This window comes from Pseudorasbora parva, chromosome 7 (assembly GCF_024679245.1).
Source record: "Pseudorasbora parva isolate DD20220531a chromosome 7, ASM2467924v1, whole genome shotgun sequence".
Lineage (NCBI taxonomy): Eukaryota > Metazoa > Chordata > Actinopteri > Cypriniformes > Gobionidae > Pseudorasbora > Pseudorasbora parva.
The window spans coordinates 22,529,035-22,549,677 of NC_090178.1; the positions used below are offsets into that span (position 1 = coordinate 22,529,035).

The 20,643-nt window shown below is 37.6% G+C and overlaps 2 protein-coding genes across 2 annotated transcripts; both read right to left on the bottom strand.

The window, feature by feature from the left end:
• Positions 1-5,338: 5,338 nt before the first annotated feature.
• rad54b (RAD54 homolog B) lies at positions 5,339-20,638 on the bottom strand. Its single transcript, XM_067448605.1, has 15 exons — positions 20,521-20,638; positions 19,333-19,507; positions 18,256-18,469; positions 13,535-13,666; positions 12,919-13,206; positions 12,003-12,165; positions 11,686-11,911; positions 11,405-11,612; positions 11,167-11,306; positions 10,316-10,618; positions 10,091-10,239; positions 8,314-8,575; positions 7,860-7,926; positions 7,378-7,578; positions 5,339-5,666 (listed from the first exon to the last, which is right to left on the bottom strand). The coding sequence occupies exons 2-15, from the start codon at positions 19,504-19,506 to the stop codon at positions 5,443-5,445; spliced, it is 2,751 nt and encodes a 916-aa protein (XP_067304706.1). The 5' UTR covers position 19,507; positions 20,521-20,638; the 3' UTR covers positions 5,339-5,442.
• LOC137082990 (fibrinogen silencer-binding protein) lies at positions 14,100-16,941 on the bottom strand. Its single transcript, XM_067448607.1, has 2 exons — positions 15,912-16,941; positions 14,100-14,926 (listed from the first exon to the last, which is right to left on the bottom strand). The coding sequence occupies exons 1-2, from the start codon at positions 16,307-16,309 to the stop codon at positions 14,335-14,337; spliced, it is 990 nt and encodes a 329-aa protein (XP_067304708.1). The 5' UTR covers positions 16,310-16,941; the 3' UTR covers positions 14,100-14,334.
• Positions 20,639-20,643: the final 5 nt, after the last annotated feature.

Genomic DNA, 20,643 nt, shown 5'->3' on the forward strand with positions numbered 1-20,643 from the left:
AAAATGACAGATTATAATGAGTTATTAATGTAATTGCTGGATTATGAGGACTGTTTCTATATTCAGAATTGATATAGACAAAGGGATTGGATGGATAAGAGAAATCTCACTAGAGTGCTGGATTATTTCCTTCATTCATTCACTTCTCTCAGAGCGGATCAGAAATAGGCCATTAGAGATCAGAGAGGGTCAGAGATGTAAAAATGGTGCTTTACAGATAATATGGATGACTGATGCAAAACACATAAAACTAAAAGCATCATGGTGCTTTCTGATGTGATAAACGTGAAAGATTATCAGTCTGGAGCAAGGTCTGCAAAAAGGAATGTAAATGGGTTAGTGCAACTTGTGTGTGTTAAAGGGCTGCTGGACTTGGGGTCAGTGAAGACTGAGACCTGACCTGACTGTTGATTCCAATGCAATAATTACATAAACTGGGTCATGCGTCAGAAAAGAAGGGATGAAAAGGGATGAGTTAATTTAGTCAGATTAGACAGGGTGTCAAGTGTCAACTACCTTAAAGCATCCAAGCTGATATAGAGCCTAGTCTACGGTCTCATGATCCTTTAGAAATCATTCTAATATGCTTATTGCTGCTCAATAAACATTTATTATTATCACTGTTAAAATAATAATAAAAAAATAAAAATTATATATATATATATATATATATATATATATATATATATATATATATATATATATATATATATATATATATATATATATATATATATATATATATATATATATATATCTGTCTATGATGGCTACTTCCAGGAGGATAATGCACCATATCACAAAGCTCGAATCATTTCAAATTGGTTTCTTGAACATGTTCACTGTACTAAAATGGCCCCCAGAGTCACCAGATCTCAACCCAATAGAGCATCTTTGGGATGTGGTGGAACGGGAGCTTTGTGTCCTGGATGTGCATCCCACAAATCTCCATCAACTGCAAGAGGCTATCCTATCAATTTGGGGCCAACATTTCTAAAGAATGCTTTCAGCACCTTGTTAAATCAATGCCACATTGAATTAAGGCAGTTCTGAAGGCGAAAGGATGTCAAACATAGCATTAGTATGGTGTTACTAATAATCCTGTGGGTGAGTATATATATATATATATATATATATATATATATATATATATATATATATATATATATATATATATATATACATATACATACATAAACACTCACCTAAAGGATTATTAGGAACACCTGTTAATTTTTTCATTAATGCAATTGTCTAATCAACCAATCACATGGCAGTTGCTTCAATGCATTTAGGGGTGTGGACCTGGTCAAGACAATCTCCTGAACTCCAAACTGAATGACAGAATGGGAAAGAAAGGTGATTTAAGCAATTTTGAGGGTGGCATGGTTGTTGGTGGCAGACGGGCCGGTCTGAGTATTTCACAATCTGCTCAGTTACTGGGATTTTCACGCACAGCCATTTCTAGAGTTTACAAAGAAAAGGGAAAAACATCCAGTATGCGGCTAGCCTAGAAATCTAGACGCACCCTAGCGGCAGCAAATTTAATCTGCCCGCAAGTGTCGTCTAGGAACTCTCAATACCCTTCTGAGCTGTATTCCTCACAATCTGGACGGGCCAATCACATCGTGTATAGTCGGCAGGCGGGGCCATAATGACGACGGCCGAGTTGCGTTTGTGTGCTTCTGTTGTCTAGTAAACACAGAAACTGGCGAACTGCGGCGATCTTTCGAATCAGCTTTGACTGCGATTCTGGAAGACTTGGAGTTAAGCTTTTCTCTGAGAAAAGAACGGCACTGAAGTCATTCTTAAAAAGGGAAGATGTGTTCGGAGTTTGGCCGGCCGGATACGGCGAATGTTTAATCTATCAACAAGCTCTGTTTCACCTTCGTTGCTCTGGTTGGTTGTAGCGCTATCCTATCGTGTGCTGAGGGAGTTTGAAAGACAACCGTTTATCCCGCCCCTCGGATTGAGCCCTGTCAATGGTGAGTTTCCAGACCAAACATCTTGATGTGGGTCTGGCTTGTCAGGCTAGTATGCGGCAGTCCTGTGGGCGAAAATGCCTTGTTGATGCTAGAGTTCAGAAGAGAATGGGCCGACTGATTCAAGCTGATAGAAGAGCAACTTTGACTGAAAAAGCCACTCATTACAATCAGGGTATGCAGCAAAGCATCTGTGAAGCCACAACACGCACAACCTTGAGGCGGATGGGCTACAACAGCAGAAGGCCCCACCAAGTACCACTCATCTCCACTACAAATAGGAAAACGAGGCTACAATTTGCACAAGCTCACCAAAATTGGACAGTTGAAGACTGGAAAAATGTTGCCTGGACTGATTTCTGTTGAGACATTCAGATGGTAGAGCCAGAATTTGGCATAAACAGAATGAGAACATGGATCCATCATGCCTTGTGCAGGCTGGTGGTGTTGGTGGTGTAATGGTGTGGGGGTTGTTTTTTGGCACACTTTAGACCCCTTAGTACCAATTGGGCATCGTTTAAATGCCACGGCCTACCTAAGCATTGTTTCTGACCATGTCAATCCCTTTATGACCACCATGTACCCATCCTCTGATGGCTACTTCCAGCAGGATAATGCACCATGTCACAAAGCTTGAATCATTTCAAATTGGTTTCTTGAACATGACAATGGTTCACTGAACTAAAATGGCCCCCACAGTGGTCAGATCTCAACCCAATTGAGCATCTTTGGGATGTGGTGGAATGGGAGCTTTGTGTCCTGGATGTGCATCCCACAGATCTCCATCAACTGCAAGAGGCTATCCTATCAATATGGGCCAACATTTCTAAAGAATGCTTTCAGCACCTTGTTGAATCAATGGCACATAGAATTAAGGCAGTTCTGAAGGCGAAAGGGCGTCAAACAAAAACAGAATTACTATGGTGTTCCTAATAACCTTTAGGTGTGTGTGTGTGTGTGTGTGTGTGTGTGTGTGTGTGTATGTGTGTGTGTGTGTATATATATATTATATATATATATATATATATATATATATATATATATATATATATATATATATATATATATATATATATATATATATATATATAAAACAAAAAATATATATATAAATAACCAAAAAAACATCTTGAACATCAAGTGAATTTTTTCACCTTTACTTAATAGTTGGAAATACCTTTACTCCATTGTCCTTATACTGTGAGAAAATTAATCTCAAAATCCTATGTCACTGTTGAAAAGGGTTTAAATATGCAAAAGATGATAGAAAACCAAAAAACTTACACTGTAAACCCTAACGTTTAAAATAAGGTTTTTACATGGTTTGGGAGAGCCAATTTTTATTAAACAAATTAGGTCAAATTATTAACTTCAATGAACTTTTTTGAGTATTTAATTTTTCTTTTGAGTTCTCATATATGTTAGACACATTTTAAGTAATCTGAATCATTTCATTGTTTTGCGTTTTATGAACTTTAAATTGAAATTGAGTTTCAATTTAGACTAATTTAATTTCCCAGCATGTTTTCCCATGCCACACAAAAGGGAGAGTAAATGCTCAAATTAAGTGTTATATTATGTTTTTGTGTGCAAGATTAACGTTAAGTGGGTGATTTAGTAATGTTTAATGTGTTGTCATGCTAGTTTAGAAGAGTTTCTGTTGTTTTAAGGTTCATAGTGATGATGGGAGCATGGACTTACTTTGAGAACAGATACATGTTAAATACATTTTCTTGCTGTCCTCATTCTGCAAGTGCTGTTAATGATTACCAAACCTACCAAAGCATTCTATAATCAATTAGCAAGATAGCATTTATTGAATTAGCTAGTTTAAGCTAGTCAAGTTTCCACTGCTACAAATAAAAAAACTAAAACTTTACATTTATTACCATAAAAGTGTTCTAAGTTCTTACTGCTCAAACATAAGACTCATGTGACTAAATCACAAATTGAGTTATTAGTTTGTGAACTCTACATCAACATCTGTTATGTAAACCGAATCTTTACGACAGTACCTAAATAAAAAATAACATGCAATTTACCTCTTATTTTTCCAATATTCTGAAAGGTGTATGTTTCTTGTTTAATAAAAGCCCCAGAGTCTAAGGTCGGTTTTTAGTATTTTGTCTTTCACAATTAGATATGCTTTTGCATTAATATGAATTGTCAGAAGCTTTTCTCCTAGCATAAGTAAAAAGCTTTGTAACAGTATGCTCTGCAAATGCACCATTACGCCCTCATTAACCTAACTGATCCGAGCACGTCTTCACTTTGTTCTTTGGCGGTTGAGTTTTCCTGTGGGATGATAGTGAAGGAACGATCAGTACAGCTGATGGTAAAGGCTTGGCTGAGGAACATGCACATCCCTACAGACCGAATAAACATTGTATTGTTACTCTGGTAACAGTTGCTGGGATCTCATCATCACAACCTGGACAGTGTCAAGCTCTCAAGAGGCTTCTTATACACAAGTGTCTGACTAACACACCATCTTCAACACACTCCACCAAATGTATAGGTGCACAAGGAAAGACAACAGCTGACTCACACGCTATATCATAGCACAATGATTTACCACAGCCCTATTTAAACCCTGAAACATTGTCAATAAACTACAACGCCAGCAAACGTGAACTCAGATCAGTTTAGTTAATGAGTCACGGAGCTGACTAGCCCATCTCCTGCTGGTGACTGTTGTGCCTCACTGGTTTTGTGATGGCTTTGTCATTTCTGTGTTTGTTACTAATGTTGACAATGGACAGATTTAGCTGGAATCTGCATTAAATGAACCATCTGTGCCACCAACGTAATCCAGCACAGCATCATGTTCAAAAGTTCTATAGAGACGAAACAAGCCTGATTTTGGAAACATTTAGCATAAACCATCCACATTGCAAAAACTAGGGTGATAAAGAGGGGGAAACTAATAAACAAGAGGATACAGTTCACCCCCTATTTATTAACATCTGTATTCATAAACACCAAAGAACAACTTTAAATGAGTGATTAAAAACTAATACAAATGATTACATTTAGGATAAATTAAGTATGGAAGCTGAAAGTTCCTAAACCAAAACTAATCTTAGACTAAAAAGCATGTTTGAGACATATGCAGACATATCTTAAAATATGTCAGTGCCATTGTATTGTCTCAAGTTGCACACCAGAAATGTTTTTTTTAAGGCATGGGTGTAAAAGCTACTTAAATGTACTAATTAATCCTGGCTTAATCTAAGCCTTGTCTGTCAAACAAGGCCATAATGTTACAATATATTTCTCTGACAGATACTCTGATGCCATTTCTGATTATGTTATATTAATCTATCAGCAAGTTGGACACAAACACACTTGATAGGTTAGAACGATGTAAAAAGATTTTATTGTTTAAATATACATGAGATATTTACACATTGTTAGGGCAGTGGGTTTGTATATCAGTGTCTTTGGGAAGAGGAAGAGTTTAGACTGCTATGTGGGATTTAGAAGTGGTGCTTTGAAAGGCATATGTGATGTGGTTACGGGCATGATTTAGGTAAATATCATCAAATGATTGAACAGCTCCAGAAAAATGCCTCCAGTCCATGAGCTCGGACATGCTGACTCGTTGCGGAAGTGACAATGTGCTATCGGCAAGGCGACCCAGCTGACATGTCCTTCCGGTCTCGTTTATCTCCTTCCCAAAACCTGGCACAAACAAATGCAAATTCATTTAAAAGGGCTTCTAATTCAAAGTGTTCATTTAGTGGCATTCATATACAGTATATTCACACTGCATTTGCAGGGTCAAGCCAATGTGCTGAAGTTCAAACTGAGCATCAGAATGGGGAAGTAAGGTCATTTAAAGTCCTCATGAAATCAAAAATGACCCTATTTGGTTTATTAGCACATATTAAAGGACTTAGGTTGAACAATTAATCAACGCAAGTTAATACACAGAAAAAAAAATGGTTTGCCGCGGTAATCTTTAATCAAAATCAGAAAAGTAACTTCGGGTCTGGAAACAGTGTTCCTTTTCAGATGACGGCAGTTTGACGGCTTAGTTTTGAAAATGCTTAACCACTCCCCTCCAACCGTTAGTCACAGCACTGAAGGAAACTCACTTGCAACTTCTGGTTCACTGGGACTTTAAAGATGCATTATGTAAATTTTAGCAGCATCTAGTGGTGAGGTTGCGAAATACAACCGCTCACCCATCCCTTTCAAAGCAAATAGAGAAGCTACGGTGGCCGTCACAGGAGAAAGATGTTGTTGTCTGAGAGAGCAGAGTAGCTAGAGCTCTGTAGAGCAGTTTGTCCGTTTAGGGCTACTGTAGAAACAAAATGGCGACTTCTCTGTACGGGGACCCGCGGTGTATGCAGATAGAAATGGCTCATTCTAAGGTAATAAACATAACAGTTCATTATGTAAGGCCTTCATACACCACTGAAAACGTAGTTATGTATATTATATTGCATTTCTGTCAATAGATAAATACTATAAATAAATACTACACACTGCTTTAAATGTGGCATGGTTGTTGGTGCCAGAAAGGCTGGTCTAAATATTTCAGAAACTGCTGATCTACTGGGATTTTCACTCACAACCAGAGTTCAGAGGAGAATGGCTAGACTGGTTTGAACTGATAGAAAGGCAACAGTAACTTAAACAATCAAGTCATGGACTCCACTAAACTCCTGAAGGTGTGGTGTGGTTTGTAGCAACAAGATGTTAGCAGCAGATCCTTTAAGTCCTGTAAGTGGCAAGCAACGCGCAAAAAACTGTGACGCACTGTGTATTCTTACCCTTTCTATCAGAACCAACATTAACTTCAGGAGCAATTTCCCGTGCTTAATAAAGTAGCTCGTCTATTTGAACAGACCACATGGGCCAGCCTTTACTTCCCATCCCATGAGCCTTGGCCGCCCATGACCCTGTCGCCTGTTCACCACAGTTCCTTCTTTGGACCACTTTTGAGATACTGACCACTGCAGACCAGGAACACCCCACAAGAGCTGCAGTTTTGGAGATGCTTTGACCCAGTCGTCTAGCCATCACAATTTGACCATTGCCAAACTCACTCAAATTCTTACGCACATTTTTCCTGCTTCTAACACATCTTTTAGGATAAAATGGTAACTTGCTGCCTAATATATCCCCACCTATTAACAGGTGTCGTGATGAAGAGATATTTAGTGTTAAAGCCTTATAATCTAAAGACTTGAACTATCTAATTTGGGGCTTTTTCAGAAAATATTGATATAAGTGACTGATTACACATTAATCAGTATAGCTAAATGAATGTTAAAACTTTTTAACTGATTTAAATCCCTAATGTGTAACAGTAGGAGAATCATCTAGTTCCTGCATTATTTAATTGTGTTCAATAGATTTTATTTGTTTGCTAGCATTTATTTACCTGGTGTATTTCCATCTCCGGTGCACTGGCAGTCCAGTAGGTCATGTGTGAGGCAGGTTGTATTAGGGTCAAAACTGAAAAGGTCCCGTAGCTCCTCAGCAGAAAAGCTAATATGCTCAGCTTTTTTGGTCAGGTCCACCACTGTCCCAGAAAGCCCCTGTTTACTCACCTGCCTCTGATAAATCTTCTCTTCTATGGTCCCTACAAGAGACACATGCACACTACTGCAGGCCAAACTCATGTGCACATCCATAAACAAATAATTTTTCCATCCATTAATCATCAATCTGAAAGCCTTCTATAAATAAGACAGTGTCTCATCATGTGATATTTGTGTGGGTTATGATTGATGAAAGCCTGTGAGATGTTTCAGGTCAAGTAATTCTCGATATTGCACAGTCATAGCAAACAGCTACATTTATCAAACGAGAAACAGGCTGATGATACTCATTTTCTGGGTAATTTACTAATGTTTTGGTTACCTGTTGTTAGAAATCTGTAGATGTGAACTGTTTTCTTCTGTCCATCTCGCCACACACGTGCCATGGCCTGACAGATGAATATCAATAATAATGATAAGATGATTGAGTCTTATAAAACAAGTGTTAAGCTCTCAGAACAAATTTGTCATGGAAACAGACAAAATGATTGACAAGTAAAAACTGCAGAGCATTCACACATAAGTAATTGAGAAAAATGTGATGATTTACAAAATAGGCTTCTGGTTTTTTGTATTCACTGCCACCTACTGGTCTGTATTAAAGGTGCAACTAAGACAAGCATGTGGATTTACAACTGAAGTGTAGTCTAATTGTAGTGTCTATAATGATCTCAAAACACTGCATTGCATCTGTTTCTGTGTAATACTGTATTATAGTAATGTTTTTGTTGCTTTCCAGTGTTACATGGTGAAGTGTAATGTGGAAGTCCACTGACCTGTATATCATTGGCAGGGTTCCAGTCTAAATCATATAAAACAAGATGAGAGGCACCAATGAGGTTTAGCCCCACCCCTCCAGCCTTGGAGCTAAGAAGTAACAGGAAGTTTGATGAGTGCGGGCTGTTGAAGGAATCAACAATTCGTTGTCTCTGGGCAACAGGTGTCTGTCCATCGAGCCGGCACCATTTATAGCCTATTTGATCACAGACATCCTGCAGCAAGTCAAGAGTCTGTGTGTAGTTGGACACCAAAACAGCCCTAAGTAGATAAAGACAGTGAGAAAAAAATGCACATGAGTGTATTACACACATCAATAAAATGGAAATTTGTTGACTTAGTCCTAACAAAAAGTTAGCATATTTTGGTGATCAAATAGGGTTTTTAATATATAATATTAGTATAAAATAATAGTTTTGATTTCCTTTTATGTTTTGAGTAAAGTGCTCGGAGCACTCAAAATTGTATAATAAATTTAAACAATAAATCATACAGTATAATTGTTTAAATGTACTTCTATGTTTCTATAAAGTGATTTACCTTACAGACCTACAAAATATTTGTTTAGATGTACTTTTATAGGTTTGTTTTTATTTGTAAAGTGCTTGAGCACTCAAAAAACATTATACTATATTTAATGTTTATTTTATTCAATACTAACTTTTCCACACATTTTTCCTGACTATATTGTATGTTCTTAAAAGGGAGGTCTAATGCTATTTCATGCATTCTGACTTATTTACACTGTTAAAGAATTGGATTCCCATGCTAAATATGGCCACAATTTCAAAAAATAAGTTGGACATATGACAGAGTATTGCTGTTCCAAATACACCCCTTCAGGATTTCGAGTATGGCCATGTATTATGTCAAAGTGTGGAAGTCCATCGAAAGCCCTTCATTCAGGTTACAGGAGCCGTCGACATAGACCACAAATGTTTCATTTAGACCGTTTTTTAAATTTAGTAATTTAGACCACGAAATCAACAATGTTACTAAAGAAGTGTGCTTATGATTATGAGGGAAAGATAACCATGTTCAACTTCCCAAATAACCCAGCGTTAAGGAAACGCTGATGAAGTGGATGCAGTTTGTTTTTCCGGAGCAGCAACGGAGTTCTGCAAGTGGGTTTGTTTGTTCCTGTCGGCCATGAGTCGAAACAACAGGCCGTTAGAATGAAATTGTATCAAATGTCTGTTTTGTTGCAACATACATACTGTGCATATAATGTGAACAACACGAACGTATAGTGAATCTAAAGTCAAGAGATAATGCGATGATGTATTGTGTGTCCGCGCTTGTGAGTGACTCTTTAGCGCCGCCTGGCTTATAAATATGATAAAAGTAAATATGATAAGACTCTTTGGAGATATGAAGGATGTAATACTACTCTATAGGTACTTAAGATAAACATAAGAATTACAGAAACTGTGTGTGTTATGACCCCTTTAAGTGTATATTGCTTCTGTTACAATGAAATTACACTGTGGAGATTAACAAAGCATTTTCTTATCTTTAAAATTGTTATATAAAGTAAACTTAATAGTAGTAATTCAAGACACTGTTGGTAACCTAACCTCAAATTGGTGGCACCAAAATCTAACTTTTACAAAGCCACTGATATGACTGATGGGAAGTGTTCATGTTGAGTGTACATCATATAACATAAATATCAGACTTGTTGCTCTAATATGTTTTTGATATGAAAACCTAGGAGTAAAACTTAAAAATGAGATGATGTCTAATGAAGTATGACAGCAGTGGTATATGTGCTACCTGTCTGTTCGATTGACATGCTGTATCGCCGACAGCAGGTCTGTTAACACTAGAAGTTTTCCAGAGTCTGCAGTGCTGAAGGCACCTGTGGAATATCCTTCAGGAAAGAGTTCCTTCATTCCGATTTCATACATCTCACCTGTCTTTTCCTGAAGCAAATACCAAAAAGCACAATTAAAAAGCAGAAATGAAACATGCAGAGAAAAATACCAGCACCTATTGTACCTGTAGAGTGTTGTAGAGCAGCCCAGGGTGGTTGCAGAGTTTCTTGAGGGCGTTGATGCATGCGAGGTGTGGGCTGTGTGTGTAAGTGTGTGTGCTGGCACCAGAGAGGCAGGCTCTGATGGGCCGTGTGGCCAGAAGGACTCCATACAGACGCAGTTGCAGCTCAGTGGGTTTGCAGAATACGGTCCACTCAATCCGTTCTGATAAATACTGATTAATGATCTCCTGAGTTCGGCGTAACGTAAAGACACCTGTTAGACGAAAGAGCTCAGCGGCACGTTCCTCTCCAATACGTCGCTCTTCCTAAAACACACAGTTCAATGCACAACATACCACACCCGCTGATGAATACTATCTGGAGAATAGCTCAAGAATGTTGAATGTTGTTTTTAATCAATTAATATCGTATTGTCAGATATGGATATCTAAATTATAAATGCTAATTTCTATTATTTTATGTTTATATATATATAAATATATATATATATATATATATATATATATATATATATATATATATATATATATAAATATATATTATTTTATATATATATATATATATATATATATATATAAATATATATTATTTTATATATATATATATATATATATATATATATATAAACATAAAATAATGGAAATTAGCATTTATAATTATATATATATATATATATATATATATATAGAGATAGAGATAGAGATAGAGATAGAGAGAGAGAGAGAGAGAGAGAGAGAGAGAGAGAGAGAGAGAGAGAGAGAGAGAGAGAGAGAGAGAGAGAGAGAGAGAGAGAGATTTACAACATTTAAACAGTATACAATTTTTATATTAGTCATAACAATTATCTTTTTACCTCAGTGCAGATGGGCTGGCGAGATCTGAGAATGGGCTCTTCATAAATCTTCCTGTAGGCCGCAGATGTTCCCAGAATTCCTGGATTTACAAAGTCAATGATGGAATAAAACTCCTGCAGGTCATTCTGCACCGGAGTTCCTGTTAAATTAATAATTACAGAAATTTTTAACAATTACACAATTTTATATTTCTACACTTGTTTATAAAAGTGTATGTGTTTGTTTGAAATAGGAAACCTGTTAATATAAGACGGCGGTCACATGAGAGGGCTGTGAGAGCGCTGGCCGTTTTGATGTTGCTGTTTTTAAGTCGATGACCCTCATCACAGATGAGCACTCCAAAATCCAGCTCTTTCAAACGGTCCACAGTGCGCAGCAACATCTCATAACTGATCACCATGACGGAGCAAAGAGGAGAAGAGACAAAGTCATCCACGCGGTGATCCTAGAGACAACATATATTTTTAATCCTCTTGTAGTCTTCTGTCTAACTGACACAAACAGCCACACATACACACCTGGTCCACAGTGTAAACACTAATTCTCTCTCTGCCCAGCCACTTATTGAACTCAGCAGCCCAGTTCTTGACCAAACTTCCTGGACAAACCACAAGTGCCCTCTTCAGTACAGGCCTCCCACCATAGGGGCCTTGTTTTAGGAGTGTCCACAGAACACAAACACACTGCAGCGTCTTCCCCAGTCCCATCTCATCGGCCAGAATAGCCCCACAGCGGCCAGCAAGTCTTCAACACAAACATACATGTGGAAAAAACATGCATAAGCAAAGATGTGCATATGCAAGAACATTGCAACAACAGATAAATTCTTGTTTACCTCATTCCCATTAAGCACTCATAAAGGAAGACCACGCCCTCTATCTGATGTGGCCGAAGATGATTGGTCAAGTGGGGGTCGATGACCACATCCACCAATGGAGAACCACTTTTATTATACAGCCACTGGTGATCTGTTTTCGGTCGTGGCATCACCAGGGCGCCTAGGCACAAAGCAGGAAAAATATGGATATTTTTTAAAAGACCACAGAGACTTTAGATTAAAATGTAATAGTTAAATTCATATTCCACCAGTTTCCACAGCCAAGGCTTAAGACTAGTCTAAGACTAAAATTGAGCATTATTGTGCTGTTTTAACTGAAAGAAACTTGCACTGACATATCAGTGTCATTGTTTTGTACCAAGATACACATAAGTAATGTTTTTTCTTCTTCTATGGCACGCTTATAAAAGCTACTTAAATGTTCTTCTAACTGAACTAAGGCCTAATCCCATCTTAATCGAAGCACTGTCTGTGAAACCAGGCCATAATCTTTAAGGGTAAATGTATATGCTAAGTAATGAAACTGGGGCCTGGTTTCACAGACAGGGCTTGGATTAAGCCAGGATTAGGCCTTGGTTTAATTAGGACATTTAAGTAACTTTCATAAGCATGCCTTAGAAAAAAAAAAAAAACATTACTGGTGTCTATCTTGAGACAAATCAATGACACTGACATATTTTAAAACAGCTCAAACATGCAGTTTAGTCTGGGCCTTTAGTCTTCAGCCTTGTCTGTGAAACCAGGGATGGAACCATTTTTAATCCCTTTTTGTATTTTTATTTATTTTAAATGGACAGTGTGACAAATTGAATATTAATATTTAAAAACAAATCTATCAATCAAAAAATACATTTTTAATTATAATCAAATAGTAAAATAGACAAATACTGTGTTAGTTGAGCATGTGCTGTACCTGGTGTGTTAGGGTCATGTCTGGGTTTAAAGATTGGTTTGTCAGGTTGAGAATCCGCAAGTGCACCTTCCTTGAGCGCTGGTTTGGTAAAAGATTTGGACACTGGTCGATAAACAGAAGCCTTCAAGACTTTTTCTGCAGGAATCTCCACAGCAGCATCCTGGAAACAACGGCCTTTGGCATAGTCCTCATCGGATATGACCCCCATGACTTCGATTTGTTTCCCTCCCACCATAAGAGTCTGACCCTCACACAAGCTCTCCAGCTCTGATGCCTTGTAGCCTGAACCTATCAGAAAAACACTGATTCAAAACACACATCTACACAGGCTAAATAATTAAATTTTAAAAAAGCTTAAATCAATCGTTTAAGGCTAATTAATTACAATGATCAAAGAGAAAAATGGATATTCAGAGATTTGCTAAAATTAAATTATTATTATTTTATTTAAAGCATTAGATGAAGAGGGGAAATGAGCAAAACATGCACAAATATACAATATCAACTGATAGACCAAAAAAAAAATATATATTTTGTCCATTCCTAAATTAAAATATGCATTTATGTACAAAATCAAATCCAAAAGCTGTGCTAGAATGTGCTGTGATAGGCTTACCTCGTCCAATGTCCCGCCCCTCCATGTCTTTGAGGACAACAGTCCGCCCCCTGGCAACTAGCACAGCATCGCCTTCCCATCGCTTATGCTTCCTGGATGACGCCTTACACCACATTACACTATAGTAGCGTGCTTTAAAACAAACAAATAAAGGATCAGCACTAATACCATGACAAAGCATGTGGCTTTATACAGCATCTAGGCATATACGGAACCGCTAATATTATGATTTTGTTCTGTCAGGGTACATAATTACAGGTCAGGTGACAAACAATGGCATAAAAAGAATTCACATTTTCAATTGCAAGAATTTCAGTCTAAAGTCAGCAGGAAATCAAAAATTGTGTCTGAATCGTTTCATTCGATTATACGTCAAAATAGGAGAAAAAATCTATTTCCATTTCATGCTGACTAAATTGCATTATACTATAAATAAACACACAAATGAAGTCCTTACAAACACCTCAACTGTGAAGGTTCTCATTCATTCCTGTTGCTATGTAGCACTTCCTAAGTGACAAAGAAATATAAAATATAAAACGACAGGCTTAAACAAAGATTAAAGCAATTATAAATTTATTAGCGAAGCCATACAAAATAAAAAAATATTTTTTTTCTTCAATCAGGGCATTCACACATTAAAAACAAATTCCTACAACAAATATCAGAAACAATCCTCGTACAAATGTCGACTGAATAAAAAAACTGTACAAACAAGAAATTAACTATACAAACAAGTTTGCTCATCAATATTAACGAGTTCCCTTTGTGATACATTTGCAGATCTGACACTGTGCTTGTCACACCAATGGCAATCCTTGGCGTAGTCTGGCCGCCCTTAATTTCTCCACTTTGACCCTTGACCGGAGAAGCTCCTCCTCCAACTGTTGCTTTCTCTTAAGTCCCTCCCTCTTCTCCTCGAGATATAGTCCAAGCTTTCTGTGATTGGCCAGAAGCAGCTCATGCTCCTCTCGCATCATTTGCAAAGCTTCTGCCTCAAAAACTGAATTTTTGAACGCCGCCCTCCCCCTCTGATATGCACTCCTCCTGGCGCCGAGTGCCGACGGTGAGGGCGGCAGGTGTACGGAGGAGGGGCATGGAGAGAGAGAGGCCGCGTACACGTGGGAGGATAATTCCTCCTCCTCCTCCTCCTCGTCTTCCTCCTCTTCCATTACTTCACTGTCCCTCTCGTTCTGTCCATGGTGGGCCTGACTGCTCGGTGTGGCGATGGTTACAGGTGAACCGTGGGATGTAATCAAGTGGATATCAGGAGGCGGTTTCACATCCTCCGTCTCCACCCTCACAACCGCAACATGCGGATAGTCCGACAATGCTGGGAGGGACAGGCTGCTGCCCGGCTGCTCTACTGGAGAATTCCTCTTGAACTGAAGCCTAGCACAGACACATACACAGGATTCAGAAAAAACATTAAAATTTAATTTTGAACATGATTCCTAAAAATGTGCCGACTTTGATCAATTGCTCATTTCTACATCTCCAGAATGATTCTCAGTTTTAAACCAATAACATTTTAACCATCTAATTCAACTAGCCAATTTAAAAGAATCAAATCATGTTGGTCCACAACTCTCAGCTGGATTGGACTGAGAAAATAAAGACCTTGTCAATAACAGAAAGCCTAAGATGGAGAAGACATAGAGATGTCCGTGGACAGTAACTCCTCTGGCACACGGTGGCAAACCTGGCATTAACGCAGCATCGGAAATACGGTTAATGACATCCAAATCCCTTCAGTTCTGCAGCTTACCTCTGGCACAGGACAGAATGAAAGGACAGCGAGTGTGTGACTGCAACGTGTGCTTTGATCACATAAGACAAACTAAAACTAGCAAAAGAGGTGTCATTGTTACAGTGTAATTATATATTTAAGGACTGAGTAATATTTGATAGCTACATGCACTTAAGGGTTAGGGTAGAATTAGGTTTGGTTAGTTTGGTTTAGGGTTAGTTGCATGTATTTATACATAATTTGCTGTTATTACTATGGTCAGTACATGAAAAAGACATTTTTAAATAATGCGTATTAATAACCCAATATCAATATTAATCATAAACAGAATATTAATATTAATCACTTATTATTCTGTCTTGTCATTCTGTCACTGCACTGGAAGCTTCAGTCACCAAGACAAATTCCTTGTATGTATAAGCTTAATTGGCAATAAAGATATTTCTGATTCTAATATTTGTAAACTCTAATTGGCTGAGTGTGACAATTAACAGCAGCCAAAGTAACTTGTTATTGGTTTAAATTATCCATTGTGTGATAATTATGTTTTTGAACTACAGATGCACCTGATAATGTGTAAGCTTAGTTTTTTTTTTTGCATGTGTGCATTTGTATGCTCAATCTCACCTGTGGAGTGCGCTCTGCTCTTTGTCCCCTACATGAAACAGCTGAGGTATCATTTCCATGATGCGCTTTGTTGGTTCTGAGATGCGCCCCCGGTACTCAGGCTGAGCATGGCTTCGATGCAGAACTTCCTGCTTGGCACTTTCTTTAAGTCGCTTATAGAGTGTCCGAAGGCCCTGTGCCGTTCTAGGGGGCCTTTCGCCTCCTAAACTATTATAGCGTTCTGCTATGCTGTCCCAGCACCGGTTTTTATCCACAATCACGGCATGCTTATTGGTGTGCTCCTCCAGAATGCGTATGTGAGGCTGGACCAGCCGCAGAAGATCCAGTTTCTCAGATAGGGTGAAGTTGGAAGAGCGGGCCTTGCCGACCATGCTGTTTGTCATGAATAAGGTAGACATCCTCCTTTTAGGCTGGTCTCAGTGCTCCAGGTTTTATCTCCTTCTCCTCTTTTCCCAGTGCTGTGTGTCTGTCTTTCTCGACTCACTTGTGTGAGCAGGCTGCTGCACTGCTTGTCTCGGTTAAACAATACACACATGCACAAACTGGCTCTCAAGCACACAGACGTAAGAAAAAGAATCAGGCTTAACTAGGCCAGCCTCGATTAGGCCCACGCCTACCCGGGGAGGGCTTTGCTGGAATTCCTTTTAGCTTAAGCTGACGCAGGTTCAGTAAAGCTGCTTAAGCCTGGCCTGACCTACATAACACACCCGACTATATTAGACTAGAAACACAGCGGAGCTCTCTTATGCCTCTGAAAACAGCTACATGTATTGCATTATCAGCGGGAAACGACTGAAGGCGGGTTTTTGAGCGTGTTATATTTTAACCGCACCAAGTCTATTGTGAGAGCATAGAGTGAGTCCGCGCGACTACTGAAACGGCAAAGGGAAACATTAAACTGACGTTAAATGTGCTCGCGAGGGAACAACTGGCAGACAGTTATGTGCAGACAGTGTTTGTGTGAGAGAGGAGCGCTTTTAAGACACCAGTTGCTATATTTCCCAGGCAGACACACACATGTACTACAGCTTACAGACCGAGTGCAGAAAAGCTCCGCTGCATTTAATCTGTGCACGATCACACACACACATAGCGGCTGTCAATCAAGCGGACCGTGAGCACGGATTGGTTAGTTTCGCTCAAAGCCGAAGTTAGAGGGGAGAATTGGCGGCTCGGTCCGTAGGCTACTATACTAGTTTCGGTTTTAGCTTTATTAAGTGACCAAATGCATTTCCTCTTTCTTGGTGTTTTATAGTGTTCGACTACTGCCTTCTAGCAACTTATGAGACATTTTAACACCTCAACGTGATAAAACCTCGCAAGACCAAACGAAACTGACGAATATAAAGGCTTTGCTACGCGGCTCTCAGGAATACTCCATTCTGATTGGTCAGTCGCTCATAACATTTTTTTCTTACATAGATCTTTTTAATTCAGTATTTTTTTAATCCTTTCTAATTTAAAAAGGGGTTTGTTATTGGAGTCCACGTTTAAAATATCGTAATAAGTAATGAATTATATATTGTTAGTTACATCACCAAATGAAAAAAAAAATATATATATATATATTTTTTTATACCCTAACTAAATCAGCAAAATATGTTTGTCATTTATTTAACAATAAATATTTATAATATATATTTAATCCTTTCAAACACGTGCACACACACACAGGTTTGTTTCACTATATTAGTGAGGACATTACATAGACTTCCATTGCTTTTATATCAGGTTAATGATACTTTCTATCCCCTAACCCAACCCCTAACCCATCACAGAAACATGTGCAGAACAACAGATTTAAATAAAAACATGTTTTGGCTGATTCATAAGCCTTTTAAACTAGTGAGGACCAGTCCAATGTCCTCACTAGTGGGTCATTTTCATGTTTTACTATATAAGTGAGGACATTTGTGTCCTCACAAGTATTGCCAAACAAGGAACACACACACGCACGCACACGCGCACACACACACACACCTGGGTATCCTAATATTTAAGACTAGTTTGCTTTCATGCTAATTATTTTCCATTCTATATTTAATTCTACAGTATACATCTTTTTTATATTTTATTCTTATTTTTTATTGTTTAATTTTATTTTATTCTTTCATGGCTATATTTATGTTTACTTTCATCTGTGTAGATTGTATATTTATGTATATTTTCATTTGTGTTGTATTCTTTAATAATTGTACTGTCCATGGAGTGGACCTGACTCACATTTAACTGCTGGTTATATATGCTCTATATAATTGTGTATGTGAAAAATAAATAAAACTTAAAACTTAACTTGATACTTGAAAAACACACAAAATATAATCGTGACAGTGCTGTATCTTACCAGCAGTTGTGCAGTTAGCTTGCGTGTTTGGCTGTATTGAGCAGCTGGCTTCATCTGCTGATTGTTCAGGTTCAGGACAGTCAGGTGAAGACCTGAGACTGTTTTCTTTACAATCCCCCTGAGGAACAGCACTCAGGACCCTGGCTAAAGCCTTACTGCCCAATGGAGCCTTAGGCACAGCTGGAAAATCTTTACTACTCAAACACCTCTGGACCTGCAAAGGAAAACAAACCCTAACAATAAAGAAGCAAAATGCACCTACTGCACCTTTTCAATCATATAATGTAATACATAACGCATTATTGTCATGATACAAAAACCTTATTGTAAAAACCCACTCAAATAACCTACAGTAAATAGACAATATGAATAGCAGCACATTAAAGAGCCTCTGTGGTGAAAATCAAGTAGTTAAGGTTGTTTATATGTTTATGTGGTGTTTTAAATATGCTTTAAGACAAACCATGTGCAAGGTCATGTCAACCCCATTGCTGAGTATTTTCTCCTTAAAACTGCCGTGAAAAAAAGACTATCCGACGGTTTGGAATCACCTGTGTTTTTGTACTTCACAAACTACCTTGTAACCAATCACATCAATGTGTGGTGGGCTTTAGCATATCATTACTATGCTGCAAAGCAGGGGAGTCTCATAAAAAGCCAAATTTTCCCAGTATATTCTTCTGTTTATATGAAAAATCAGGTTCATTTATCAGGTGAATTATGATATATTACATTGTCTATATACAACACATTTTTAAGAGTTGATCATTGTAGACAATCACAGACATATGTGTTGAGCATGTGAACACAACATCCAATCAGAGGTGTTTAAGAATCCGTTTAACAGTGGTCAAAATGCTACACAACACAAAAATACTGGTATCATCACATCGCATGCATAAAAAAACTTTTAAATATGTAATTGTGGCGATCAAAGATGAGTTTTAAAGGATAAAATTATTGACTACAGGGGGATTTAAGATATTATCAGTCACATATAAATTATATAAGCAGAAACATAGCATAAAAAAGTCAATTTGTTTTAATCATTTTCTTGTTTTGACTTATTCATTTAACCTTATCGAGCAGCACATTTCCCAAAGCAGGTGTGGGTGGTGGCGATGGTAGTGATGGTTTTGGCTGGTGACCCAATAAAGGTGGTCCATCATTCCTGGCTGGCCCCGGTGGCAAAAACATGGGTTTCTTAGCAGCATTGCCACGGACCTGACTTGGAGCTCCAGATCTACGCATTCTGTGTGTGAAGACACACATAACACTTTAGTTCAAGCACCATGCTGTGACAAAACCATGTAACCACAGAGGTTAGATTAAAGGGATAGTTTACTTTCTTCTGCAATTTTATCATAATTATTTTAGTACTATTGAGGAAGAAATGCAATTTTTACATTTTTGTTCTCAATGCTTATAATTTTACATTTAAATAGAACTGAAATAATACCAGGAATTATTTAAATTAAATTAATTTACATAATTATAATGTGTGTTTACAGTTACATAGACATTTTATTAGCATCGTAATGTTACATGTTATACAAAAATAACTAAAGATTAAAAAAAATAAAATAAATAAATAAATAATAATAAATAAATAAATAAATATATATATATATATATATATATATATATATATATATATATATATATATATATATATATAATTTTTATAAAACACCACTGTGAATACAGCTAAACTCATAATGTGCATCTACTCTTTGTTGTCATATAAACAACCAGCCAGTGTCTATGATTTAAGTCTCGCCAAGCAAACATAACATAACATAACATAACATAACATAACATAACATAACATAACATATAACAACGGTTCTTAGTTCATTCATAAAAGTCCGACATCACGAAAGTAAATAAATTGCGGTTCAATGGGCGAGTGTTTTTGATTCACTAAAAAGAATCGGCTCATAAGAGTCATTCTTTGAAGAATCGGACTCCGCTGAGGTGAATAATCTTTCTTCATTAAAAATAACCGTTTCAGAAAGAATGTCAAACAGGTTTGGGATGACGGGCATGTGATAAACAATGATTTAATTGAATAAATGACATAATTTTGATGAGCTAAGTTATCCCTTTCGCCCAGCACACGCGTCAGTTGCTGTCGTTACTAACGACTCGTTAGCGAAACCAGGGTAAACAAAGTAGTTAAACAGCGTTGTTTAATTTACAACACATCAATTGTACTTCGATTTAATATACTAATATCACACATATAGTACGGTCAACGCTTACCTATTGTGTTTATTCCCTGTCTGTCAACCACTTTTCTTATTTTCAAACCTTCCCTCGTAAAAACATCAAGCGCGAGTGAGTCTCCCGCGGAAGTGACGTCTCGTTACTCCAATTGGTCGAACC